This window comes from Camelus ferus, chromosome 2, assembly GCF_009834535.1.
Source record: "Camelus ferus isolate YT-003-E chromosome 2, BCGSAC_Cfer_1.0, whole genome shotgun sequence".
Lineage (NCBI taxonomy): Eukaryota > Metazoa > Chordata > Mammalia > Artiodactyla > Camelidae > Camelus > Camelus ferus.
The window spans coordinates 66,987,631-67,014,160 of NC_045697.1; the positions used below are offsets into that span (position 1 = coordinate 66,987,631).

Sequence of the window (26,530 nt, forward strand, 5' to 3'; positions counted from 1 at the left end):
CACAAATCACCGCCCCTTTTCCCACCTCCCACGACCTTTCCCCAGGCTAAGCCCACCCTGCATATCCCAGTCTCCAACGCGCGGGGAGGCGGATCTAAGACTGGCTCTCCAGTCTTTTCACCTGGCTGCCGTGTTAATAAACTCTTCTCAGCTGTAAACCCCAGCATCTCAGTGTTTGGCTAGTTTCAAGTCCTGCAAATGGATCTGGTTTGGTAATAGAAACTGGAGTGACATTTTGCTCAGCTGTAACTTCCGCAAAGGGAAGGAATTTGCTAAGAAAGGGGATTTTGTTTTCCTGCTGGGAAAACAGTTTCTTAATTCCACACATGTCTGTCTCATTACTTTTGAGAGCTGAATGTATGCAGACCACATTATAGAGGTGAACTTGTCTTGAAACCTGAAAACTGACATTTCTAAAGCCTTAAGTTCAACTATAAGGAGATAAAAGCATGTTAATAAATGAACTAATGGTGACAATCATGAAAAAAGTCCAAAGTAGAATGACTGTATCTAATAATATCTTCCAAGGGAGCAAAATGGCACTGAAATATCCTTAAAATGCTAAATTTTAGGCAAAGGGACTGTACATTGTTTCGTCCAGAGATAGTTCCTAAAGTTCCTAGCCAGTCTTTACTATAAACTTGCCTTTCAAGTTAAGTAACTCTCAGCATTTCCTCTTATTTACCAACTAAGAGTGCTGGATTCTTGCTATCCGACCACCTTTTGAAAATACTGACTTTCTGCTCTTTTTGCTCTCTAAGACTGCCATTTTTCATCCACAATAAGTTTACAGTGATTGGCCTATAGGCATATGGAGAATCATTGAAAGAAATTCCAAAGCAAAGTAACTTATCTAAGAAGTAAAAGACGGAAGTAAAAACCCTCCTGCCCTTGATTGTGGACACAGGCTAGGTCGCTGCCTGTTGCTGAAGCACCACTAAGAGATTGTATTTGAAAACAGCTTAAGTCGACTGACCACTGATCTTAGGTCCTCTAAGAAAAACTCACTCTAGTGCGTCTGTTGACCTTTAGCATGGAAGATTTCACTTTCTTCTGAATGATCAAATATTTTCTAGATTTTATTCATTTAGTAAAATCAAGTTTAAAAACCATATTCCAAATTTTCTATTCCCACAGGAATTAAAATATATTCTTTATTTCTCTACCTTTCTCTGTCTCTTCTACTCCTACTATAAGACCCACAAACAACCATCTACTACTTGAGGAGAGGCAAGATCTCCTAAACTGTGTCCCATTCTTACACTTCTAAAGTCTATATTCCCTATAGCAGCAAGAATAGTCTTTGAAATAAATATAATCAGGTCATGACAATTCCTACTTAAAATCTCCCATGACTTTGCATATATTCAGAAACAGTTCCAAATCCCTTATCACTAACACATGTTAGTCCCTAGGCTCATCCTACCCCCTCTGACTGAAGGGCTTCCTGCCCTCCCCATGGCTCACTGTGTCTCAAAGACACTGGCCTCCTTTTTAATCCGTAACCACATCAACTCCTTCTGAGGGTAATCTGCTCCCCTGCCTAGAGCTTCCTGACCCAGATCTTTTCAGGTCTGGCTTTTTCCTGTCATTCAGATCCCAGCTCAAATGTTATCTCTTCAGATTGATTTTCCTTGTACTTTAAAGTGACTCTTGATCCTCCACAACCATCAGCCTCCAGATATGACCTTGTCTTATTTCCTTTAACTTGCAATTATCTGACAATACCTTGCTCTTTTATTTATATTCTTGTTTAGTGTTTCGTTTTGTTTTGTTACCCCTTTAGGGACTTTGACTGATATGTATTACCTGCAGCTAGAAGAGTAGCCAGCACACAGTGAGTGGACAATAAATATTTCTTGAATAAATGAATTCATAATTAAAAAATAAAACTGCATTTTGTGGTATAGGCTCAAAGGAACCACTAGGTATGTGCAGAAGTCAAGCCGCAAATCTATCATAAGTCAGAAAAGTTTTATTATTTCTTCCTGTGTTTTAAAAATTGATATTGTTTAATTTTATTATAATTTTTAATTCGGTTCACATGGTTAACTATACTTGTGGTGATCTCTATTAGAGGCATATATTGGCATAAAAACATGGAGTGACCATAATAAAGAGGCAATGTTGGCAAATGTTGATTGGACCAATGCAAAGCTTGCAAGCTGACTACTAGTCAGGGAACCTAACACATGTGCCAACCTGTTTGCAAAGGCTGGTAATTATCTCATAAGCAAAACCCCTTCTTGTTGCTGCACACATGTGAGGAGAAAATTTCAACAGATATCACTGGGCCCTGATATCGATGTCTCCCTCCAAATTAGTATTCAAACTCTTCTTTTCTCTCTAAATCTCTTTTGCCTGCAAAGAATATAAAGCACAGCTTGGGAGACAATGCACCTGCCTGGAAATGCATCGACACGAAGTTCCAATTATGAGGGGATGGCAGCGAAACAGTCACGCCTCTCATGAAACAAAGTGTTCAGTGGCCATATTAGTAATCAATTAGATGGAGAGCCACCTGATGCTGTACATTTGGCAAAGCCTCCAGCTGCCAGAGCTTTTCCCCAGGCAGTATCAGCTTAAAAAAATCTCTTTCCTGTTTAGCAAGACTAAATTCAACAAAAGAATCTATTCTTTTGCACTTCACCCCATATTTTCCCACTTGCTAATTAGAGATGCAAATGTTGATAAATAAGACGATGGTTTTTAAGCACAACTGGGTCAATAAGTTGAACAGTGTGCCCTGTTCCTCCAATTAAACTCCTATGAGAAATAGTTCAATTATAATTAGAGGAGCAATTATCCCCTTGTTTAAGGTGAAACAAATCACAGGTTCGTTTGAGTGAAAAATTCAGTTTTGCTCCTTCTGCCCTGCCAACAAATCTTGTATCCATAGATGTTTTGATCCCAGTACTCTCCAGAAGAGATAATCCGATGAAATAATGCATCCCTGAGTATATTTCTGGCTCATCATATGACAGCAACATTTTCCAGGCATAAACTAAAACGAGCAAAGAGGGATTCATTTCCTAGAGTGCTGCTATTATGCCACTGGAGCAACCCAGCACCCGTTCACAGCATATTAATTTTCTGGCCTCTTTAGGGAGATGGGGAGGCTTCTGCTAAAAGGGAGGCAAATGTCTCTCCAGAAATGGAAGAAAAGCATTATATTTTTGGCTTGATCCTAGCAAAAGAGTTATTAAAAATACTGAGCAGTACCATTTTAAAGTATTTCTGGGATTTGTTTTTCTTTCTTTCACCTAGCCTACTTTTAATTTTAATGTAATTATTATTAACCTGCCCTTTCATCCTTGAGCTAAAGTAACTCCCAATGGTCTTTTGTTCTGATCTGGCGGGTTAGAACCCTGCTGAATTCTAGATTCCCTCACTCCACCCACCCTGAATTCTCTCAGTGTGCATCTTCACAGGTGACGAACATCCATTTTCGGGGATGTTCCATTTCCTGAGGTGCAGTCTCTGTGTCACATCCATCAGGGACTCTTTATTCCATTTAGTTAAATATTCTTAGAGAATATACTACGAAACCTACAGTCTACTCGTGTTAGAGATAAATATGAGCAAAAACCCCCTTTTGCTCCTTATTTCATCACAGTCTAGTCGGGCTGGCAAAGGAGTTTTTAACGGATACATTTCAACACAGATAATAGTCAGAGCTATAAAAAATCAGGGCACCTAGGGGCTGGCATTCAGCCAGTCATACTGGTTCTTCCATACTAGGTGTCAAATCCTGGAAGAGTTCTGTATCTGCTGCTTAATAACTGAGTGCCCTTCCCCACCACACACTGGCTCCCCAGGGTCCCTGGACCACCCTGTGATTCAGCAGCTAAAGGGCTTATATCTCATACAGCAGAAGGCCTTCAGACTCTGCCCCTGAGCTAAGGAAGCTGTGTGGGTGATAAATACTTTAAATAAAGAATAGAGAGATAAAGAAAGGGCCTGACAAGGAGGCCAGAGGAAGGAACAGCCGAGACTAGAGCTCTGAAACCCTCACGCTTCATCCCTGAGGCGCCCACAATACAGGTTTTCTTAACCAATGAGTTAAGGAGCTCTTAGTCAAAACTGTCACCACCTGGAGAGACGGAGTATAAGGCATCCTGAGGTGGCCTCTTCCTCCTCTGAGACTTTGTCACCCTCTCTCCTTTGGCTTGAAAAGGAGAACTACCAACAGTAGCCCCAGCCCAAATTTCCTCTTTCGAAGAAAATATCTCGGGACCATGATAACTAAATAGACAACTTTAAAAATCAGAGTGAGGACAGCAGCCCACCAGGACTTGCTGCAGATATTCACATTGACAAGTCATTGGTAAAGTAAATGTGTTATGTAAATAAGGTGTTTCCTTGTTTTGAAGCTCAAAGGTTATCTTCTTGTAGCATTTACGGACTCCAACCAAAGTGACTGCCTGGAAAACAGGAGGGCATCTTGGTGATGCTTCGGAGGACAGAAGCTTCATCTCTGTAAAGCCCACAGCACCCAACAGAGGTGCAATGTGCTCAGCGACTACTCTGAAGTCACAAGGTTGAATTCAGGCTTCTGTGAATCAACAGGTGATAATGTAATAATAGCACTAATAATGTTTCTTGAGTCCGTCTACATGTTCTAAGTGATCTGTATATATCGTCTCATTTAACCTTCAGCTACATGTTGGAGAGACACTATTATTGTCTCCATTTTGTAATTTAATTGATGAAACTTAGGTACAGAGAATTGAAATACCTTGCCCAAAGTCAAGGAGTTAAAAATGGTGACACTTGGGTTTAAACCTAGAGTTCTGTAAGGAAATTAGTTTAATATTCTGCAGTGTAAATTAAAGCCAAAATAGGGGAGAATATTAAGTGTTATCACCTCAGAAAAGCCTACGCCATTATTTCACTGAAGGTGATGCCACTGTAATTTAGGGTTAGTAGAGCTCTTTGGAAACATACTGACGTGTATAGGAAGGAAGAAAATTAATGCCTCCCGGTGTTCTGTAAAGAATATACTTGACTATTTCTTCAATGATGCTAGACATATAAAAGAAAGATAAAGTGAATCAATCAACCACGTATTCGTTAAGCATTTCGTATCAGAGTTTTTCAGAATCATTGGCCTTGAATACAAAAGAAGCATAAATCCTTGCAAGCAGGCCTGATATCCTAAGGATTGATTTTATTTATGGTAAAACACTAGAGTTTTACCTGCTGGTTTCCCTTTAAGATCAATATTACATTTTATGCTATCTTTATGCTTTTAGATGCCTCAAGCCATTAAATGAAAATTAAATAATGAATGCATGTCATTAAATTTAAATAATCTTACAGTCCTCTAACTCACCACATTACATTTCATCCCCTTCTTTTTAAATTTATCTGCCCCTCTTGAGCAAATGACAGTTGTAATGTGTCACGTTAAGGTATTCATTAGATTTCTGATCGTGGTGATTCTAAGAGTGTTGAAAATAACCTACACAGGAGTTTATTAGTCTGCTCTCGAACATGTGTGTTTGATCTCTCTTCTGACTTCAAAAAATAAAAAGAAAAAAATTTGCATAAAATATAGGTCTTTGAATGTCAAATGGGTATATGATTTTTGAGCTTGTCAAGTGTTAATTGGTCTCTTCCCCAGTGATGATACAAATAAAATTCACAGCCAATTAATTTGCAGGCGTAAATCTTTACTCCTTGACAAAGTGAACCACTTTACTGAGGAGACCAAAAAAAAAAAAAAAAAAAGAAGAAGAAGAAGAAAAAGAAATTACTGGAATCTCCTCACTGCAAGTCTCTGCAGGGATCAGCTATCTTTAAGAAGCACCATGTAGAGTCAAAAATGAGGCTATGGATACCCATGTTACTCAGGACATGTTCTGGTGTTTAAGGTAGTTTAATGGAGAAGGTTTGCATTAGAATTTTAGAAAGACAAGGGGACAGATGCACTTATTGTAATAAGTAAAATGAAATATTGAATAGAGAAGGGTTGCCTCCTTTTTAATCACAATAAATCATATTGTGCATCAGTGTTGGAAGGTAAGGTTTCAGTGTGGTTGGATAAAATAGCTATAATCATGCAAGGTCTCTGATATGATGCTATAAAATGCCATTTGATGCCAGGTACAAGGCAAAAAATAGTTCTTTTCTTTCAAAGTAAAAAAGGAAATTTCATTAAGAGTGCCACTTTGAGTCTTTGCGTTGACACATTGGAGATATGAATGGCTGTGATGGAAAAGTTGAGTTATTTTGTAAGGTCCCTACCTACACTTCTAATTAACATATTATTATTATTATTATTATTAATTTGGAAAGAGCAACCCAATGTTTAATCTTGTTATCATGGAACCAGCTAACTGTGTTGACTCTCACTGCTGCCTGAACTTTCAAAAGACTGAAAAACTATGTAAATCTAATAGTAGATGTGTTGATTAACTGTTACCATTTTTTTGGACAATGTTGTAAGTCCCAGTAATACTATTTTGCACTTTCATAGACAGGAAAAATTTAGGGCTTAATTTTACTAGAAAAAAATCAGCTGATCCATATAGAGGCCCAAATTACAATAAAAAAAAAAAGCCTCTTTCCATATATGCAATAAAGAATAAAAATTCCAAAGAACTCAATGTAGCTTAGAGGTTAAAATGACCACCAGCAAATTGGCAGCTATGTCACTTGTCAAACTGAAGTTTTTCTGCTTTCGTAGGATACTGGATCTTCTAGGGCAACAGTGTGTGATGCATATTAGAACGTCTCCTAATACTTACAAAAGGGTAACATTTTTCAGAGTTTGGGATTATTTAAAATGAAATGAAGGACACGGTATTTGATGATTTTCCTCAGCAGTATGCTCTAAGGGGATGGTGTCTCAAGGAGAACATGGGACTCCCTTGTGGTCACTCAGACCTATCCCCATGGACAGGCATTTTTAAAGGCATTGTATTGTTTGGTGCTAATAAAAAGTCATGGTATAAATCTGATTTATAATACTTCGCTAGTGATCAATAGGCTTTGTTTCAGCAAAAACAGAAACTAAAAATGAGGAGCTGATGGAAAGCTTACAGGGTGAAATGAATTGACATTTCTCAAACATGTTTTTGTTCATGGTGTGTGGATGTGCCTCTCAGGTATGTCCATGCTTACATCATAGAGCAAGAAATCCATATGTGGAATGCACGGGTTCATGGATACACACACACACACACACACATGCTTCGTAGATTGTTTGCATTGTATCAAGAACAATAATAAAATTGATAGCACATTATTAAGTCATACCATTTTTCTCTATGATTAGTGCCAGATAAAATAAAGCTGTGTTTCTGATTTCTTGAAAGAGAATGACAAAATTAAACCAAGCCGCCTGTGGCTTTGTCCAGTGGGGCATTCTAATTGACTCCAAGTCATTAATCAGTTTCCAATCAATCTATTTTGCCAGTAGCAAGCAGTTAGGACTCCATTACCAACCATTCATCATGCCATCCCCTAATTCACTGCACCATTAGCCATGGATTAGGCCTCTATTAGAATAACTAAGTGCCAGTTGCTAAATGCAAAGAAGTTTTGTTACTTGCCTCAGCCACTGGGATCCCTTCAGGTGGTCGACACTGGAGCAAGACTTCCTGTTCCAAGGATACTTCCTTTCCCAGGGGTTCCTGCTCAAATGTCTTACGTAGATCTGGAGAGCACAAGAAATAAAATACAAGACAAAGCTAATTAACATTAATTATTTACGGAAAGTACAATAAAAATTTCACAGTTTAATATTTTGTGTTTCTTTGTATTTTTTAATCACATATTAGTACTGAACCATAATCTGAGTGATTTTATTCTGTGTAGTGGAAATTATGAAATTCAGAGGCTATTAACTGTTCCTACTTTAATCTTCACTGGAATGCTTTGTAGATCCTTGTTTTAACAATTAGTGAAATTCATTTATTGTGTTTCCTTAGTATTTCTTAATAACCAACTATAATGATCACATTTTTAATCAAATGAATCCCATTGTTATGATCCTCATTCATACAGAGTTGCTTATGTATTGTAATTTTTTTTCTTCACAATAGATACTGTGGAAGTTGTAATAACTCCAAGATCTTTTGATCAATAACTCAAAAGCAAGGTTCAGTTTCAGAGTGGAAAATAGAATGTTGGGAGTCCTGAAAGAATGAATATAGCTTCTTGAGGTGTCTCAAACACAAGGCAGGGAAAAGAGTAACTACTGGTTACTCTCAATATATCAATATGTAACTATATGACCATTCTTCAATTAGTAGATTAAATAGTCATTTCTGTTCAAATATACCAAGACTCTAATTATGCATTTCTTTAGTTGCTATAGCAATATGCAGTACAATTTTCAAAACTGCTGTTGATGGACACAAGAATGTTAGAAACCAATTAGTCATTTTAAACACCAAAGCTAAAAAGTAAACATCAGCTAAAGAGCTTTGAAGCAGCATTTTTTTTAAAAGAGCAAAGCAAAAAATTTATTTCGTACATGTTCTGTTCAGCTCCTTCCAACAAAAAGTTATTGGAAATTTGCCCAGTTGACTTAACTTAAAAAAGTAAGCACCGCTGTCCTGTCATCCCATGTCCCCAGTAAAGACTTGAGAATCTAAAGCACCATTTCAGCCTTCCAGACTACTGGGTGGAAATCCAAAGACTCTGGAAGTATATTTGCAATATCTTTTAAGGAGCTATTAGAAAGTACACCTGGAAAAACGCAGTGTGAAAAAATACACTGTCATATATTTGCCATTTGGCTGAATTTCTTGGAAGAAAACCTTCAAGAGCTTAAGGGTTGTGAAAAGATTATTGGGTATGCATGGATCTAAGGTAAGACAAGAGACTATCCCAATGCTGACAGAATTTCTGTCAGAAGGGCATTTCTAATGTGATTATCAAGAAATTAAATATATTGTAGGAATGAACACTTAAAATCCACAGTTGTTAGAACTTGAAATTTATCTAAACCATGTCCTTATTTTATATATGAAAAACATGTTTTTCAAATTACTCAAAGCCTCACAGCAAAATAATAGATGCCACATTAGAATCTGCTGACCCTTGATTTGATAGCTATTTTGCTATCCACATATCCCTTCGCATCTCTTTTGGTTGATCTGTGTCCTTCCAAAAGAGACATTAAATTTTTTTCTACTCTTTCTTTTCTCATATGGTAGTTTCTCCTTCTTTTTAATCTGCATTAAGATAAAAACTTCAGCAATACACCAAACACCACTTTAATAAAAATAATAGTAATGAATAACTTTTATGGGATAAAATGTTCTTGACAAGGTATATTTTGTTTGTGAAAGTGATTCTGAAAAACTCCCATCTGATGTGGGGTAGGGTGAAGACCTAAAGACAGGAATTAATTCTCAAATCAAGTAACACATTGATTCATTCTCAGTTAAACGGACCAGCACATCACAAAATAAGGATTGAAAATTAGAAGGTGTGAGGCATGTATGTTTTCAAATGGTCAAAACAAATTCCTTTAACATTTATTAATTATCTCCTTATGGTAAACACTTTATTAGGCACTTAGGATGAAGATGTGTAAGATTCAGAATCAAGACTAGAAAGATAAGCTGAGATCTATTAATGAAAAGACTCCTGTTATGCTAACGAATGGCAAAGTCTCAAAGGCTTCTAAGCAGGGAGGGAGATCAGATGTCGTTTTACCCTCAGTGTGATGGAGGAGGTGGTGAAGAAGCAGAAGGTACTTAGGGACCCATCTGAACAGACCAGGAGGGATGATGAGGTTCTGAACTCAGCTAGTGACAGTGGATAGCAAGAGGACAGAGCAGATTCTAGTAATAAATAGATCAGAAGTTTGGGGAGACGTACGTATCTGGAGAGTGCCAAGAGGAAAGGATAATACCATATTCTTAGCTACTGCAGTTGTTAAGTGGATACCATCATTAAATGAAATAATATCAAATTAGGTAAGAAAGTGGGGAGAAAAGCGGCAAATTTATTTTGATACGTGTTCAGTTTGGTACAACTGGAAAAGTCCAGTAGGTCCAGATCATGACTTCTCAACCTCAGCACAAGTGACATTTGGGACTGGATAATTCTGTTTGTTTGTTTGTTTGTTTAAAGGATTTTTATACTATATTTTAAAAAGCCCACAAAATAAAAAAGGAATCAATCAACGTATATCTTAAAAGTCCTTCCCAAAGTCTCTGCACCCTACCACCATGCGGCTGGTTGTTGCCTTTTCCTTCTCTGCTCAGTCCGCAGCTCACTGAAGGACTGTTGAAGAGTACTTGGGCTCTCGTTCTTAAAATCAAACTTGTTCTGCCAGATACAAGACCTTGGATTTATCCAAATTGCAAAAACATTGCTTTGACCATCCGTCCACCAAAATACCTCCCATTCAGATCAACAACAGCTAGAATTGCTGTCGTGAGGTTGTCCTACGCATAGTCAGGTGCTCAGCAGCATCCCTGGACTCTACCCAGCAGGTGCCAGTGGCACCCCTCCAAGCCATGACAAAATAAACACCTCCAGATAATGCCAAGTGTCCCCTGACAGGAAAAGTCATTTCAGGTTGAGAACCAGCTGTCTAGAGTTTGAAAAAGAAGTCCTGGTAGAAGATTTGTGTTTCACTATCTAGGAGACAGCTGAAGCACTAAAAAGCGATGACATTACCAGGGGAAAGACTGTGGAATTAAAAAAAAAAAAAAAAGAGGACACCAACATTCAAGAGGAAAAGCCGCCAGCAAAAATGGTATGGTGTGAACAAAGACGGAGGAGAAAAACCAAGAGACAAGTGTCAGAGGAGCCAAGAGGAGAATAAAGTTTTAAGAAGTTGGGAGGCCAACAGCACAAATGCAGCAAGAGACTCAAAAGTAGGAGTCTAAAGTTTGGGAAATTGAAGCGTGAAGAGGGAGGAGCAGCCCAGTTGTGTTGAGGGTGCACAGGAATTGGGAAAACGACCACCACGAGAACTACTCCTCTTTTGCAAAAGTTTACGGTGACAGAAAGCAGCACCATTAAGGGGTGATGGCTTCAAATGTAGCAATGCTATAATTCTTCTTAGGATGTGGTATAGCTTTTGGTCCAGTTTTCAAATTCCTGCCATATGAAAGCACATCTTATAAGAATCTTTGTTACCCGATTAAGAATGGTGACCACACATCAGAGGCATGTACTTTAAAAGACAGGTTTAACTGAACCATCACTGAAATATCACCGTAAAATTATTTTGTTTTGATGTGATTTAATTTTAAACTCTATGTAAATTTTATCTAATTTCTAAAATGACTCACATTTAGCCCCCCAGAAGGCAATACTTCTTCCTGAAAAAATCCTTTTAATTCCTGCCATAAAACCTCTTTTCCAGCTCTCAGGTTGTGTAATAAGCACAGAATATATTGTGCTGTCCTGCATGATAGCTGCTCCTTTCAGGATGCCTCCACACTACTTTGCAAAGTGGTGAGTAACATTTTAAGCATATCTTGTATCATTTGGAGAGATGTGATAGAAGGCAGGCTGGATGACTCGCAGGCAGAGAGAACACAAGGGTGACGGATGAATAAGCATGAAAACCGGACACTTGTCAGCTAGGAGTTAGATGTAAACCAGAATGTTTTAGAATAATGTGGGCATTCCTGTCAGGAAAAAGACGAATTTCTGCCCTTGGAAGACCTTTAGGATTCTACAAGTCTGTTTTCTTTCCATTAGTTCTAAGGCTGCTACTAAAATAAGTATAAAGTCCTTTCATTATAACCTAGATTACTTCTGCAAAGTCAACTTCGCTTACTCTTGATTTAGTTGTTGATTCCGTCAATTAAAAGAAAAATCAGCTTTGTCATACTCATGCATTCAGAAAGATGTTGACTTAAGAGCATGAATATTGGCTTACTAAATCCATACAGTGAAATCTAATTAGTAGGTGTAGAACCAGACCTGAAACTATATGGATTTCTATTTACCATTTACACAGTAATCAAAGAAAGCCTTTTAGAATACACACGTGTGTGGGTGTACATGTGAAAAACGGCAGAATTTTGATGCATTCAATGTAATTTCTTTTGCACAATAATAATGCTGTGGTTACAAATTATTTATGATGTGAAATCCACTAATTCATGGCATCCCACAGCAATGAACTCTGCTTTCTGACAATGTGGTAAACAGAAAAAAAAAAAAAAAAGGCTAGCTGGGAGTTGGAAGGCTCTGTGGCCTCATCTTCCTCATTTGTAAAATGAGAGTAAATGACTAGATGCTTTTGGAGGTCTCTTTTGTGAGAAGGGCGTATGACTGAATAGACTAACATTTTAAATATGCATTTTACAGGAAAACAGCATATCCTTTGTCAAATAAGATAAGATCTCTAAGGAGCTATACCAACTATCAGTATCTAAGAGAAATAATAGAAGAAATTATTTTTCAATAATCTAGGAGTTGATGCACCTTTGAGGAGAACAGCTTATAGTTTTCTCTTAGGACAATCTCTGTGGGACTTTTGTACACTTAGATATACAGGTAAGAGTTAGAAAATGGGGAGATGGGTGGGTTCCAGAAGGTCCAGTATTAAACATAGCAGAAAATTCTTTGTACAAATCCACTAGAGCAATGCAATATACAACACAAAAGCAGGTGACTATTAAATTTTTGATGATTATAAATGCATTGAGAATTAATTTGACAAAACTAATTTTCTCTCCCCCTGGAGAGGTGGGAGGGAAATGCTGACCCGAAACAGCGTGCAAGAAAGCCTATCACGTCAAGGTGTATATTTACAAGAGGGGCTGAGAATCAGGTCTCCTTCCCAGCGGCATCCCTGGGGCATCTTTGCCTGACACCATCCAAAAAGGGTGAGAGCGGCCTACAATAGGAAAGTCAAGGCTGGACAGATGGGAGCTTTGACTGTAACGGGTCACGCTACCATCCAAGCACCTGTGAGCCCTGCTGATTTTGGAAGGAAACCAGGAGAAAATACCAGCAAAAGATCTCCCTGTGGTGTCTGAGCAGGCAGGCTGCTGCTACTACTGTCTTTGAAAAAGAAAATAAACATGTTCTCACTCCAAGTTTTAAAAAAATAATTTACATTTGTTAAAAATGTTTATTCCCTCAGCAATGCTACTTCATTATGCAGAAAGATTTATTAGAATAAAATATTTTTTAAAAGACAAAATCTTGACAATGTGATAGACTGATACTATGAAGCCAAGAATTCTCTATGGGTATACTTCAATAGATTATTCTAATGGAAGTTAAAATTCTTAAATTCCATTGAATAATAAGATATAAATAAAATATTACCTTATTAATATTGTATTTTTGTTTTTAGATCTCATAGAGTTTTGTGAATATTAAAAGAGATTGAATCTGAAAAGGTTTTGGAAGATTATAAAGCACAAAACACATGTAATAAATTATTACAATTATTTCTATTATTATTAGAGAGTTCTCACATGAAAGATGATTACTCATTTGAGTAAATTTTAACATGTCATTCCCTTACACACTTGAGCCATGTGGTCTATAAACCATAGTGTTTAATATTCCTTATTGTTCTTATGGAATTTAAGGTTTATTGCTGTGTTTTTCAAACTGTGTCATGACCTCTTAGAGGATTATGAATTTAATTTATTGAATTAAAAACCAGCATCAAAATATGAAGTTGAATAGATAGAAAATGTCAAGGTGTATCACCCATAGTATTATGTGTGTATGTGTATACACACACATATCTCTGTGTACTGGTATATGTGAGGAGATTGGCATATATTTATTTAGTGGATCATGAGATAAACATATTTTTATGGTAGGTCACTATGAAAGATCTGAAAGCTCCTGTGAAGCAGGGTAACATTGCAGACAAGAGCAAGATCTTCAGCACAGACAAGAATATACAATGGAGTAAAGATGGTCTCTTCAAAAAGTGGTGTTGGGAAAACTGGACAGCCGCATGTAAATCAATTAAGTTAGAATACTCCTTCACACCATACACAAAAATAAACTCAAAATGGCTTAAAGACTTAAACATAAGGCAAGACACTATAAACCTATTAGAAGAAAACATTGCCAAAACATTTTCTGACATAAATCTTAGCAATGTTCTCTTAGGGCAGTCTATCCAGGTAATAGAAATAAAAGAAAAATAAACAAATGGGACCTAATTAAACTACTAAGCTTTTGCTTTACTTTTTCACATAAGTAAAACAAAATGACAACCTATGGAATGGGAGAAAATATTTGCAAATGATGCGACTGACAAAGGTTTAATTTCCAGAATATATAAATAGCTCATACAACTTTATAAGAAAAATACAAAAAAAAAAATCTAATACAAAAATGGGCAGAGGACCTAAACAAGTAAATTTCCATTGAAGATATACAAATGACTAATAGGCACGTGAAAAAATTCTCAATATGGTTAATTATCAGAAATGCAAACCAAATCTACAATGAGGTATCATCTCACATCAGTCAGAATAGCCATCATTCAAAAGCCCACAAATGATAAATGCTAGAGAGGGTGTAGAGAAAAGGGAACTCTCCCATACTGTTGGTGGAAATGTAGTTTGGTGCAGTCATTATGGAAAACAACACAGAGATTCCTCAAAAAAACTAAAAATAGACTTACCACATGATCCAGCAGTCCCACTCCTTGGCATGTATCTGGAGGGAACTCTAATTCCAAAAGATAAATGCACCCCAATGGTCTTAGCAGCACTATATACAATAGCCAAGACATGGAAACATGTCCATTGACAGATGACCCAATAAAGAAGTTGTGGTATATTTATACAATGGAATACTACTCAGCCATGAAAAGGGAATGAAATAATGCCATTTGCAGCAACATGGATGGCCCTGGAGATCAGCATTCTAAGTGAAGCCAGGAAGAGGAAGAAAAATACCATATGATATCATTCATATCTGGAATATAAAAATAAAGACACAAATGAACTTATTGACAAAACAGAAACAGACTCATAGACGTAGAAAACAAACTTTTGGTTATCAGAGGGGAAAGGGGGTGGGAAGGGATAAACTAGGAGTTCTTGATTTACTATATATAAAACAGATAAACAACAAACTTCTTTTGTATAGCACAGGGAGCTATATTCAGTATCTTCTAGTAATGTATAATGAAAATGAATATATGTTTGTATATGACTGAAACATTATGCTGTACACTAGAAATTGACACAACATTGTAAATTGACTATACTACAATTTAAAACAAAAGAAAACCCTCCGATTTACCATTTCCTGAACAAGTGACTTGGGTAATTTAGCTAAAGTTTCATTTCCATGCTTCTGTATCATTATTTGCTAAATAAGGATAATAACATGATCTACCTCATAGGATTGTTGGAGGCATCACGGGAGTTAACACTACAGTAAGCATGCCATAAATGCTGGTTACTGGGACACAGGGTTTTTTTAAAGACAAAAAATGAAGATGAAAGATTTTGATTTTATTCCTGTTATTATTTTGTAACCTCTTCTTACTTTAAAAATATATAGATTTTTGACCACTCTTACAAATTTACCACAAGCACTTTCATAATATCATAGTTATATGCAGAGATAGAGGTCAGAATGATCTTTGAGCAAATCCTTCTCAGCAGAAGGATTATCTTGGCAATATCTTTAGTTTTGTCAAGGTATGGCTATCCCTTACTGCATGAGGTCATTTAAACAGAGAAATCCTGAGAGAGCAAAGTCCCTGTAAAGGGAAATACAATTTCAGCCATTCTTTTTTATTTCTTGGTTTTGGGGAATTTATATGACAAACATACTTGTATTCAGATAGTTTTGCTAAAGGGTTTTATAAAAAATAAGTATTTTAGAGCTAGAACTCCAAAGACATCCATTATAGAGGAGAGGAAGAAAAAAAAAAGCCACTCTTATATTCACACTGCATCTTTAGTTTCAGAAAAAATGATTATATGTCATCACAATATTTTTTAAGGTACGTCTTAGGGATAAATAATAAGAAACATGCCAACTTTATGGATGAGGGACCTGACATACCAAAAAGTTAAGGCTCTTTTCTCAGAGTATGAAAAAAGAATGCAATGACTGCAGACAAGCTTTTTTTGCAAATAAGTAGTTTAGCCATAAACTTCCCATTTCATACAGCATAAAACATTACTTCAATGACATATTTTAGTCCAGTGGGTTACCAGCCCTGCCTATAGCACGTAGATGGATGATTTCCCCCAAAATGTAACTTATGAGACAGTGTTCTATCAATTAGATGTCTGCCTTTCAGAACAAATATTAGCTATAAATTTCTAGAGATTTGTGGTGCCTCCACAAATCTAAGGAACTTCTGTCTAAATACAAAAGTAACTATGTTTGGAAAAATATAGACTGATACAATTAGGTAGGTGTTATAGTTTTTAATCCTGAAATAGAAACTACGTGATAAACTATTTAATGTAATGGTTAAGATTTATATGAAACAGGGAGAAATTTATTGTTAAAAGTTTGTCTTATTGTCTAAAACTGTCTACATGGTGTGATTAATCTCATCTAATTAAAAATCTGGCCCCTGCAATTTACAATGGGCTTATTAAGTGGTTATACAAGGGATCAAATCACAACTCAGAGATGCACGTTAGTAAAGAAGCCATTTATTCTGGTGTCTTGGCAAGCCTGCTGAGCTCTACCAAGGTGTTGGCATTAGGCTGCCAGATACTGTCATGGCATAACCTAAATCTTTCAGAATGCCTGGTTAAAGAAATGCACTATTTGGTTAAATGGTATATTTAATTTTGTTTATGCCAAGTAGAGTAGACAGGTAGGAAATGGAAAAGTAACATACAAGGCCACAAATAATGACTTCTGTATATATAAACCAGCATCATAATTCACAAGACACATACATATTTAACTGGAGATATTACTACACCTACTATAGGAATGTTAATTCATTCCTTTATATTCAGAGTTCTTACACTGTGCCAGGCACCACTGTACACATTTTCAATTCATCAGTGAACAAACCAAACAAAAATCTTTGCCCATGTGGGTCTCACTTTCCAAGGGACTAGGAGGAATAGACCACAAGCCATGAATATAAAAAATAAGTAAATATATAGTTGGTTAGAAGTTGGTAAGTGCTATGGAGAAAATAAGTACAAAAGTGTAATGGGGGCTTGAAGTTTGAAGTGGGGAGGGGACAAGGGGGCAGTCACTTCAGTCTATCTGATGTCCTCAAATTCCCTGGATGATAAAACATTTCCACTAAGAGAACAAATCAGGAAAATATTACCGCACTTAGTGACAACTGCCAATATTCTAGTGAATCCAAGGAATCTTTGGAATATGAATGATGATGGTAGATAATTATATGAATAAAATGTATGCTATATGTTGGTAAAAAAAAAAGAGAGAACAAATCATTAGCATTAAATAGCATCATCACTTTGCCTTATCATATGCTTTCAATTTAATTCAATTGCCCTCTATTTACTTATGTCTTCCATTACTAAGTACCAGCCACGTGCAAGGTACCATTTTTAGGTATTGAGGATATAATTATGAAGAAAATAAAGTGCCTACTCTTGTGAGCTTATATGCCAGTGGTGGAGACTATCGACATAAAAGATCACAAATAATGATGAAGAGAAATGCTCTCAAGAAAAATAAAACAGGCTTGGGGTTAGGAGAGTGACAGCGTTGGCGTCAATCGGTTTTAGGTAAATTGACCCCTCTGGAGAGGTGACACCTCAGAAGAAATCTGCATGAAGGAAGGAAGTGAGCCACAAGTAGTGTTGGGGCAGAAGGTTCTGGGGAGGAAACAAGAGTTACTGCAAATAGCCCGTATCTGGATTGAGTGTATTACAGTCTAAAAACAAAGAAACTGGTATGGTTGGAGCAGATCAAGTATCAGGACAGAGGCAGGAACCCAAGGCCTTCTCACACATCTGCTGTATAAGTCATAGTGAGCCTGTAACATTATGTATGTGGAAAATAAGATATCTTTGTGAACTGCCACCTGACATGAAAATCATTGCCATTTCCTCTCTTACTTGTATTCAGTGTCTTGGTTAAAAGCATGGAATACGTTGGTGGTCTGACCTGCTTCTCCAAATATGAGCTTTGAACTCAGGCAGGTTTTTTAATCTCCTTTTGCCCTCAATTTTCTCGTCTGTAAAATGAGGATGATAACACCTGTCACACAAAACTGTTGCAAGGACTGAATAAGCTACTTCATGTAAGTATTGTCAAAGGGCACAAACTTTCGGCTACAAGATGAGTAATTTCTGGGGGTATTTGTGCACAGTATGGGTACTACAGTTAATAATACTGTATTACATAATTGAAATTTGCTGAGAGAGTAGATCTTTAGTGTTTTCACCATACACACACACAAAGGTAGCTATGTGAGGTGAAAAAATTAAATGCTTGGAACAGGGCATCTATTATTATTATTATTATTATTATTATTATTATTATTATTATTATTATTATTATTATTATTCCACAGCCCATCTGTCCAACACGAGCCACATGTGGCTATGGAGCAGTGGGCGTGTGGCTAGTCTTAACTGAGAAGCACTGTAAGTGTAAGCACACCACATCTCAAAGATTAGTATGGAAAAAAGAATGTAAATTATTTCATGAATACCTGCTTATATTGGTTATTTTGTCAAAATGATAGTTTAAATATAGTAGACCAAGTAACATATATTATTAAAATTAATTCTGCCTCTTTTACTTTTTTTAAGGGTGGCTACTAGCAAAGTTGAACTGACATGTGGCTGGCATTATATTTCTTTGGACCCTGTTGTTCTGGACAGAGTGTTGGACACTACAGACTCACAGATGCAAACAAGGTTTTGTCCAAACCCTCAGGTGGCTCACGAGGTGGTTCTGACCTCACAGAAGAGGATGGATGATCTATGAGAGGAGGGCAGAGAGGGCCACCCTGATTCTCCTTAATTCTTCCCAGGAACTATCTTATTCCAATCTGCAGGCAGTGGCCTTTGTGATGATGGCTGTGATTTATTGGTGTGCACATGTAGTAAAGAAAAAAATCCTTAGGAACGATCCTGACATTCCCAAGAAGAAGGACTGTCTGTGCACATAAATTCACTGTAACTCTTGAATTGAGGAGAAGGGTGACCATATAGAGGGCTCCTCCATCCTCGGGCGTAGGGGAAAAATTACAGTCTAATCATATATGAATCAGCAGAGAACTTCAACCTCTAGGACTGACAGCCCAGGCCTGGGACATTTGCTGAGCCTTTGCTTTGTGTCTGGCACATGCCACGTGCTTTACAAGTTTATTCTAGTTTAATCTGAAAATAACCCTATCATTTTCATTTCACGGTTGATGGGACTAAGTCTCCAAGGGGTTAAGTCGCTTAACCAAGGTCACACTAGTAAGTAATGGAACGAGGATTTGAATATGTCAACCCGGCCCCCAAACGTGTGTTCTCTCCGCTCCACTATGCTCTTTTCCCATTTCACCCACTGTCCCCTGACAACCGCAGCCACGACATCATCAACATCACAGTATCAACAACAGCAGCCGAACTGAAACTATTTCCTGAAGAAAGACAGTGTTTGCTGACATTTTGCCTGGACTACGTTTTCCTACCTTAACACTCAGAATTTTCCCATTGGTCCATAATAGGGGACACTGGAGGAAACAACCCAGTGAAATCGGCAGCTGTATCACCATGAGGGTGTCGCTTTGGACAGTCTTTACAGGGTCTACTTGGGTTCTCTCAGAAAAAGCTCCTCTCTCTGCAGTGGAAGCTGCAGCACCAAGGACACCTGCCTGGCACTGCCCTGTGGTCAACGTGCCCGCATCCTAGCTCGGGCAACTTACGTCTTCAGCTCGTGCCTGGCCAGACCCTTACTTTCCTTTTTCCTGTTTTTCCTCTGCCCTGATTGTCTCACACACTTACTTTTCTATTTTATGTAGTTTGAATGTATAAAAGATAAGCAAACTTAAAAACATGAATGAATAGCCAGTATCCATTTCTGCTTTATAAACTTCTGCAAATTGAGCTTTTTCATGAAAGAACTATGGGCTCCTGTGTAGGACACATCATGAGTATAACTTGAGTTGGGTGAGAGGTAACTGCACCTATTTTACTTCCACATCATGGTCATCCTTACCTGAGACAAGTTTACACTTTAACTGCAGCTGATGTGATGGCCGTCTGTCAAACATTACAGGGCAAAACACCACAGCTGGCTTGAAACAGAGCAACTAGAAAATCTACAGTCTTTTTGCAACATTAGCAAGGACTTGTTTGGCAGGACCAGCCCTGACAGAGAGAATTTGAAATTTAACTTTTTTTTTTATCATGATGTAAATCTATATGGATAAATCTTTGTATGTTGGATGTGGTTCCTTGACCACACACAAATGAGTCAGTGAATTATGGAAGTACAAGCAAACTGCTCTTCATTCTTAATACATGAAGATGAAAAGGTGTTATGGGCAAATTAATCTCTTACTAGAAGAAGAGTTTGTCTTCTTATTTGAAAATGTCAAACTACATTTAAAAGCTGTGAAGTAAATAGCAAAGTTCATGCAATATGTTGCAAAGAAAAATGGGGTTGTTATATGTTTTTAATTTTTATGTGGAGAATAGGGCTATATAAAGAGAATATTATCTATATACTCTTATGTTTATATGAAATGGGTACAACACAAAAGTCGTCATTTGGAATTAGGAAGCCCTTAGACTTCTGCTTTTAAGAAAGCCAGTTTAGTATAGAGTGTAGACTGGCAATTTAAAATAGTTATTAGACTTGACATTAATAAACATATAGCAATGAAAGATACTGTTTTGTATCACTGTGCCTGTTTGATTATAATTAGCAGCTAATTTTGAATTCATTTAATTATTTGACCAAAACAATTAGTTTTTTGTTTCTTTTTAAAATGTTTAAAAGTATCTTTTTGTTCTTCATAATTAATAAAATACATTCTTCAAGATTTGTGGTAGACAGTTGTGGTGGATGCTGTGGTATGCCTCTGACATTCCTTTTCAGGACGGTTCCCACCTGTTGGGAGTGTTGATGGTGAAGGTTCTCAGCCTCTCTTTCCTGGAATTGCCTTCAGTTGAGAAGAGCTGACTTGTACCAGGTCACAGAATTTGGTGGGGGTGAGGAATAAAGGAGGGGTCCATATCCATTGACTAGTCAGTGTGGGGGCCAAAGGTCCACTCACCTCCTATGCCTCGAGGTGGGACGACTCTGAAGGGCCATCCCAACTCCAGAGATCCCCATGGGCTAATCTTTTGTTACACCTGCATCGCAGTTCAGTTTCTCTCTCTGCCCATTTCTATTTCTCCACAGATACTGTTCCTAAGAGCACTCTGATACATTGCCCGCATGCATGTCTCCATCTCAAAGTCTGTTTCATAGAGAATCCACATAAGACAAAGAGAAAATCCCTTTAGACGTGCCCAGTGAGGAATTATTAATATAGAACATTTTAATAAACTTCACCAAGAATTCTTTTCAATGGTTTCAATTCAATACAATTTATTAAACATCTTTGATGTTCTAGGCCTTGTGCTAAGCACTAAAGATATAAAGTTAAGCAAAGCTGAATTAAGCAAAATTGACCTCAAGGAACTCAATGGCATGAAACCCAGACATTACAACAAGTGAATATAATTCAAAAGAGAAAAGCTCTATACAAATTTCTCTGAAAGGTTTGAGAAAGGAATACCTTTCACTCTGGAGACTGATGAGGCAGGAATGACTTCACTAAGGACACCTGAAAGAAATCCTTCAAAAAGCCTAGGCCTTTTGAATAATTCTTTCCTTTCTTTCTCTCCCATCCTACATCCAATCTCTCAAAAAAGAGCTATTACCTCTGCCTTTAAATATATCTAGAATCCAGGTCTCATCAGCTTGACCTCTTCCAATCTATGCTAGCCTAACATCTCTCATAGCCTCAGCCTCATAATCGGTCTCCCTGCTTCTGCTCTTGCTTCTCATGGTCTAGTCTCAATGCAGCAGTCAGGTGATTCTGCTAAAATGGAAGTCATGTCATGAATTCCTCTGCTGAAAACATTCCAAAGTTCTCATGTCATATTAAGAACCAAAGATGCCACACCCAGAGGCCCTAGGCCATCTCCACTCTGGCCTTCCTGTCCTTACTTTCAGGCCTTATCTTTCTTAACTTTTTAAGAGCCTGCTCTCACTCACTCTCTTCCAGCCACCCTGGCCAATTCAGTTTTCTTAGAACCACCTTCTGCCCAGCACATCCCTGCCTCAGGGCATTTGTACTTGTGACTCCTCTGTCCCTTCCTTCAGGTTTTTTTCAGCTGTCAGCTTCTTCTGGATATCTTCCCTGACCACCCTACCCAGCACAACATAACCCCTTTTCCCACATATCTTTCCTCATAGCATTTACCACCCACTCTGTTCCTGATTACTTCTTTCATTTGGAGTGTGCCCTTGCTCACCAGACATAAGCTTCCTGAGAGCAGGCATCATTACATGTTTTGATTCTGGTTCTAAACCCAATACATACAACTGTCCCAAGAGTAAATGCTTACTAACTACTTGTGAAATAAATGAATTTATTACAAATAATGGGAGGAAGTAGGAGAAAAGCGGAAGACCTTTGGTATGAACTAGAAAGCATAGAAATGGAAGTATTTCTAATATAGTGTGACTGGCAATGGAGACATTCTTTGTGGTCAGAGCTGGAAACATAGGTTACATTATGTAAACAATGAAATACGGTTGTTATGGACTAAAATGTGTCCCCCTAAAAATTCACATGTTGAAGTCCTAACCCTCAGTACCTCAGGATGTGCCTTTATTTGGAGATAGGGTCTTTAAAGAGGTGACTAAGTTAAAATGAGGCTATTAGGTGGGCCTTAATCCAATATGACTGGCATCTTTATAAGAAGAGAAATTTGGACCTGGATAGGTACAGAAGGAAGACCACATGAAGACATGGAGAAGATAACCATCTACAAGCCAGTGAGAGAGACTTCAGAAGAAGCCAATACTGCCAGCACCTTGATCTTGGACTTATTACAGCTTCCAGAACTGTGAGAAAACAAATCCTGTTGTTCAGGCCACTCTGTGGAATTTTGTTATGGCAGCTCTAGCAAACTATTGCAATAATACCTATCACTGTAAGAAATTTTGACTGTCTCTCAGAAGCCACTGTAAAATTTTAAGCAGAGATGGAGGTGAGCAGAGGTGAGACCTGAGTTTTAGGAAGACTGCATTTGTGGTAATACAGAGGAAGGACTGGAAAAGAGAGAGGACTTCAGCCATGGAGACTAACTGGAAGTGTTTGCAATAGTTGGGATCTAGATCAAGCAGAAGGGAAGGAAGAGGTGAGAGTAGAATTGGGGGAAGCCTGTGAGCCAACATTGTTGGGACTTAGTGACCTATTAGAGGTAAGTGATACTGACATCAACACAAAATGAAATTTAGTAAAATACAGACATGGAAAGGAATTCAGATAATAAAATTTACATGGATTTCAGTGGTCTCACACTTGAGAAAATTTCTCAATATGGAAACTTAAGACAGATTAAAGTAGCATTTATGACGCTCAAGATGTGAACAGCACTCACTGAGAAAAGGTCTGCAGAAAGAGCTGCAGACTACATCTCCCCCTTGGGGATAACATGCACATTAGCATATTAAAGAATATGAAAAGTTTTGCAAAGAAACCTCCTTAATTTTGTCCAAAAAAAAAGTATTTCCCACATTTATTGATTATGGAACACTTTTTTTTTGTGAGGCACCTTTTAACCTCTCCCTGAATATGAGTACTCTAGAAGTTAACAGAGTTTGGAAAATAGTGGTGTATTTTGGTACACTAGAACAGTTCTAAAATAAATAGAGACGCTTTGTCTGGGTAATTTCTATTTCTAATAGCAAAATTGGTCAGCACTGTCCTAACAAACTGGTAGAATAAACTCATTAAAGGAATATAGTTGGTTTTCCCATAGCCTAATCACTACCAGATTAAAAAATAAGATTCAATCTTTTGAAAGTAGCACTAATTCTTTCACAGTCGCTAAAGGGAAATTACTCAGTGCCTTGAAACATACAAATAAAACGAAATCCTGGTGACGTAAGGGGAAAGTGTAGCTCTAATGTAGAAATCTGGGAGCAGTTTTTCATCAAGGTTCTTTGACACGAGAGCAATTATGGTCCAAATTTTTCCATATCTCATCAGTTTCTGAAATCCACAGTGTCCCTGCACAATGACTCACATGCGATGCGCACGTAGGCCTTCCGGCTCTTGGTGGTGCCTGCAGAGCTCCAGGCTACACACTGGCACCAGTAATCTTCAGGTCCAAAGAGTTCTTCCACTTGTTGGCGTGAAATCTCAATGCTCACTTCACGGACAATGAGACCTGCCAAGGGAAAGGAAGATTTAAGTTACTTGGCTCCAGTTACTTGACTCACAACTTTTTCATTCTCTTATTTGCTATTTCAAATCTTCTGGATTCATCAGAAGATGAAAGCAGAGTAGATCTCTAACTCCACAAAATTACATCTTTCCCCTTATGGCCTGACAGATATTTACCTTCCTTCAGGGAGTGGGGTGTATTCAAACATCTCTGTATTCAAGTACGAACTTGGATTTTACTTCTTCGAAGGATTCTAAATTAATTATATAAGTTGTAAGATACCCATGTGCTGTACACAGCTTTATAGTAACTAAGTCTTCCTAATTCTTTACATGGAATGAGAAAGAATGACCTAAAACTATGATCAAAGTATATAGATCATACATATATATATTTATATATACAAACATGTGTGCCAGGTTTTATTATGACCTAGTAGTTTATAAATATGTAACGATTTTTAAAAACTGTCATTTTAAACAGCTTTGCTTGTTACATCATTTTTCTTGAAAGAAATACTGGCCTTAGTTAACGGATCTCTGCTATCCTGTCCAAAGAATGTATGACTTTAAAGTTTTCATGAGCAATATTTTGAAAGCTAAAATGTTTCTCTATAATAATAATGTAACCAAACTCATATGAAAAATAAAGTGGCCTCCAGTTAAAATGCTCAAATAATTGGAATTTATTTCACAGAATTATGTAATCCTAAATAACAAAAACTGAACTAAGAATCTAGGATTGTCATTTTAGGGGTATTTGTTTTGAGGTCCCAAAGTCTATTTTAGAGATTCATCCTGCAATAATGCCTCTTTGCATTGAGCAAGAAGGATTATCTGAACAATGTATGTGGGCAACAGCCAGTTCACCTGCACACTTCCAGCACAGAGTGCCTATTGAGAGAACTGGTAGGGGCACACTTAGGGAGCAGGAAAATTTCCTCTGGGTCAAGTATGAGCACACTACAAAAGATTCGGTGTGTTTCTTTGTACTGTTTATTCATCCATTCATTCATCCATTGATTAAATACCTACTGAATATCAATTATGTGGAAAATATTGTACTAGGTACTTGTGCAACTCTGATGAGTAAGACAGTCATTGCCCTCAATGAACTTCTATTATTGAGAGGAGGACACGTATTAATTTATTATTTAATTACAGTTGTGTTCAATGCTGCAGAGGAGAAGTACGAGGACAATGAGAATGAGTAACAAGGGGACCCAACTTAGTATGAAGGATCCAACATGAGTTAGGTTGGTTAAATCATATGGGGAGAGGGACAGGGTATTGTCCCTGTATATAGGAAGAAGCAGGAAAGGGAACAGGAGATTGGGAAACCAGGAGAAGACAACAGAGACTGCTGGCATGAAACGGAACTGGAGACAAGAAAGAGACCAGTTTATCTACATTCTTGTAAACCAGTGGTTCTCAAAATGTGGCCCGCAAAACAGCTTCATCCGCATCACCTGGGAACTTGTTGGAAATGCAGATTCTTGGGCCCCACTCCAGACTCACTGGACAAGAAAAACTGAGAGTCTGGCCAAGCAATATTTTAACAAACCCTCCCTCCAAGAATTCTGATGCGTGCTGCAGTTTGAGAACCACTTTTATACACCATGTTTAGGAGCTGGGATTTCTTTCTGAGAGCCAAGTGTTTCAAGCAAGAAGGACTAACAAATGATAGATGCTATGATATGTATGAGATACAGAGTTTAACTAGTTCCTAACAGTTGACTTCTTACAATGTTTGATCATGGCTTCCTAGCATAGGGAACATGAAAGAGGTGTCATCTGGAGACCCTAAAAGAGTATTCTGGTCCTCACCCTAAAATCAAGCATTACCCTAAAATGCTCAAATGGGTGGAAGCACTCAAGGAAATTAACAACCACCAGATTATAGTAAGTGCTGACCCACTGGGGGATAAACAATTCTTCCTGTCACAAGCTGATGGGACCTAGTCCTTAGGTCCACTCAAGAGTCCCTGAACTGGAACGAAGCCCAGGAAAGTGGGTTTCATAAGCCCAAGGCAGGGCAAGGCCCTGACAAGACAACTCTATTTTCAAAAGTTTATTAAGTACATTAAAAATAAAAGTTTAAAAATTAGTAATCCTTTTATGCTTATATAATTTGAAAAAAAATTTAAGTAACTGGTATATTCCAACCCCTCACCGCTCTATAAAAAGATTCCTAGA

At 37.6% G+C, this 26,530-nt stretch overlaps 1 protein-coding gene across 2 annotated transcripts in view; it reads right to left on the minus strand.

Annotated features, from left to right (window-relative positions):
* UNC5C (unc-5 netrin receptor C) overlaps window positions 1-26,530 on the minus strand; it is a 339,287-nt gene that overhangs the window by 100,529 nt on the left and 212,228 nt on the right. For both annotated transcript variants that reach the window (XM_006192262.3, XM_006192261.3), the window contains exons 3-4: window positions 24,195-24,338; window positions 7,560-7,663 (exon numbers count right to left, since the gene is read on the minus strand). In XM_006192262.3, the coding sequence (XP_006192324.1) occupies window positions 7,560-7,663; window positions 24,195-24,338 (248 nt within the window). The remainder of the gene's footprint in view (window positions 1-7,559; window positions 7,664-24,194; window positions 24,339-26,530) is intronic.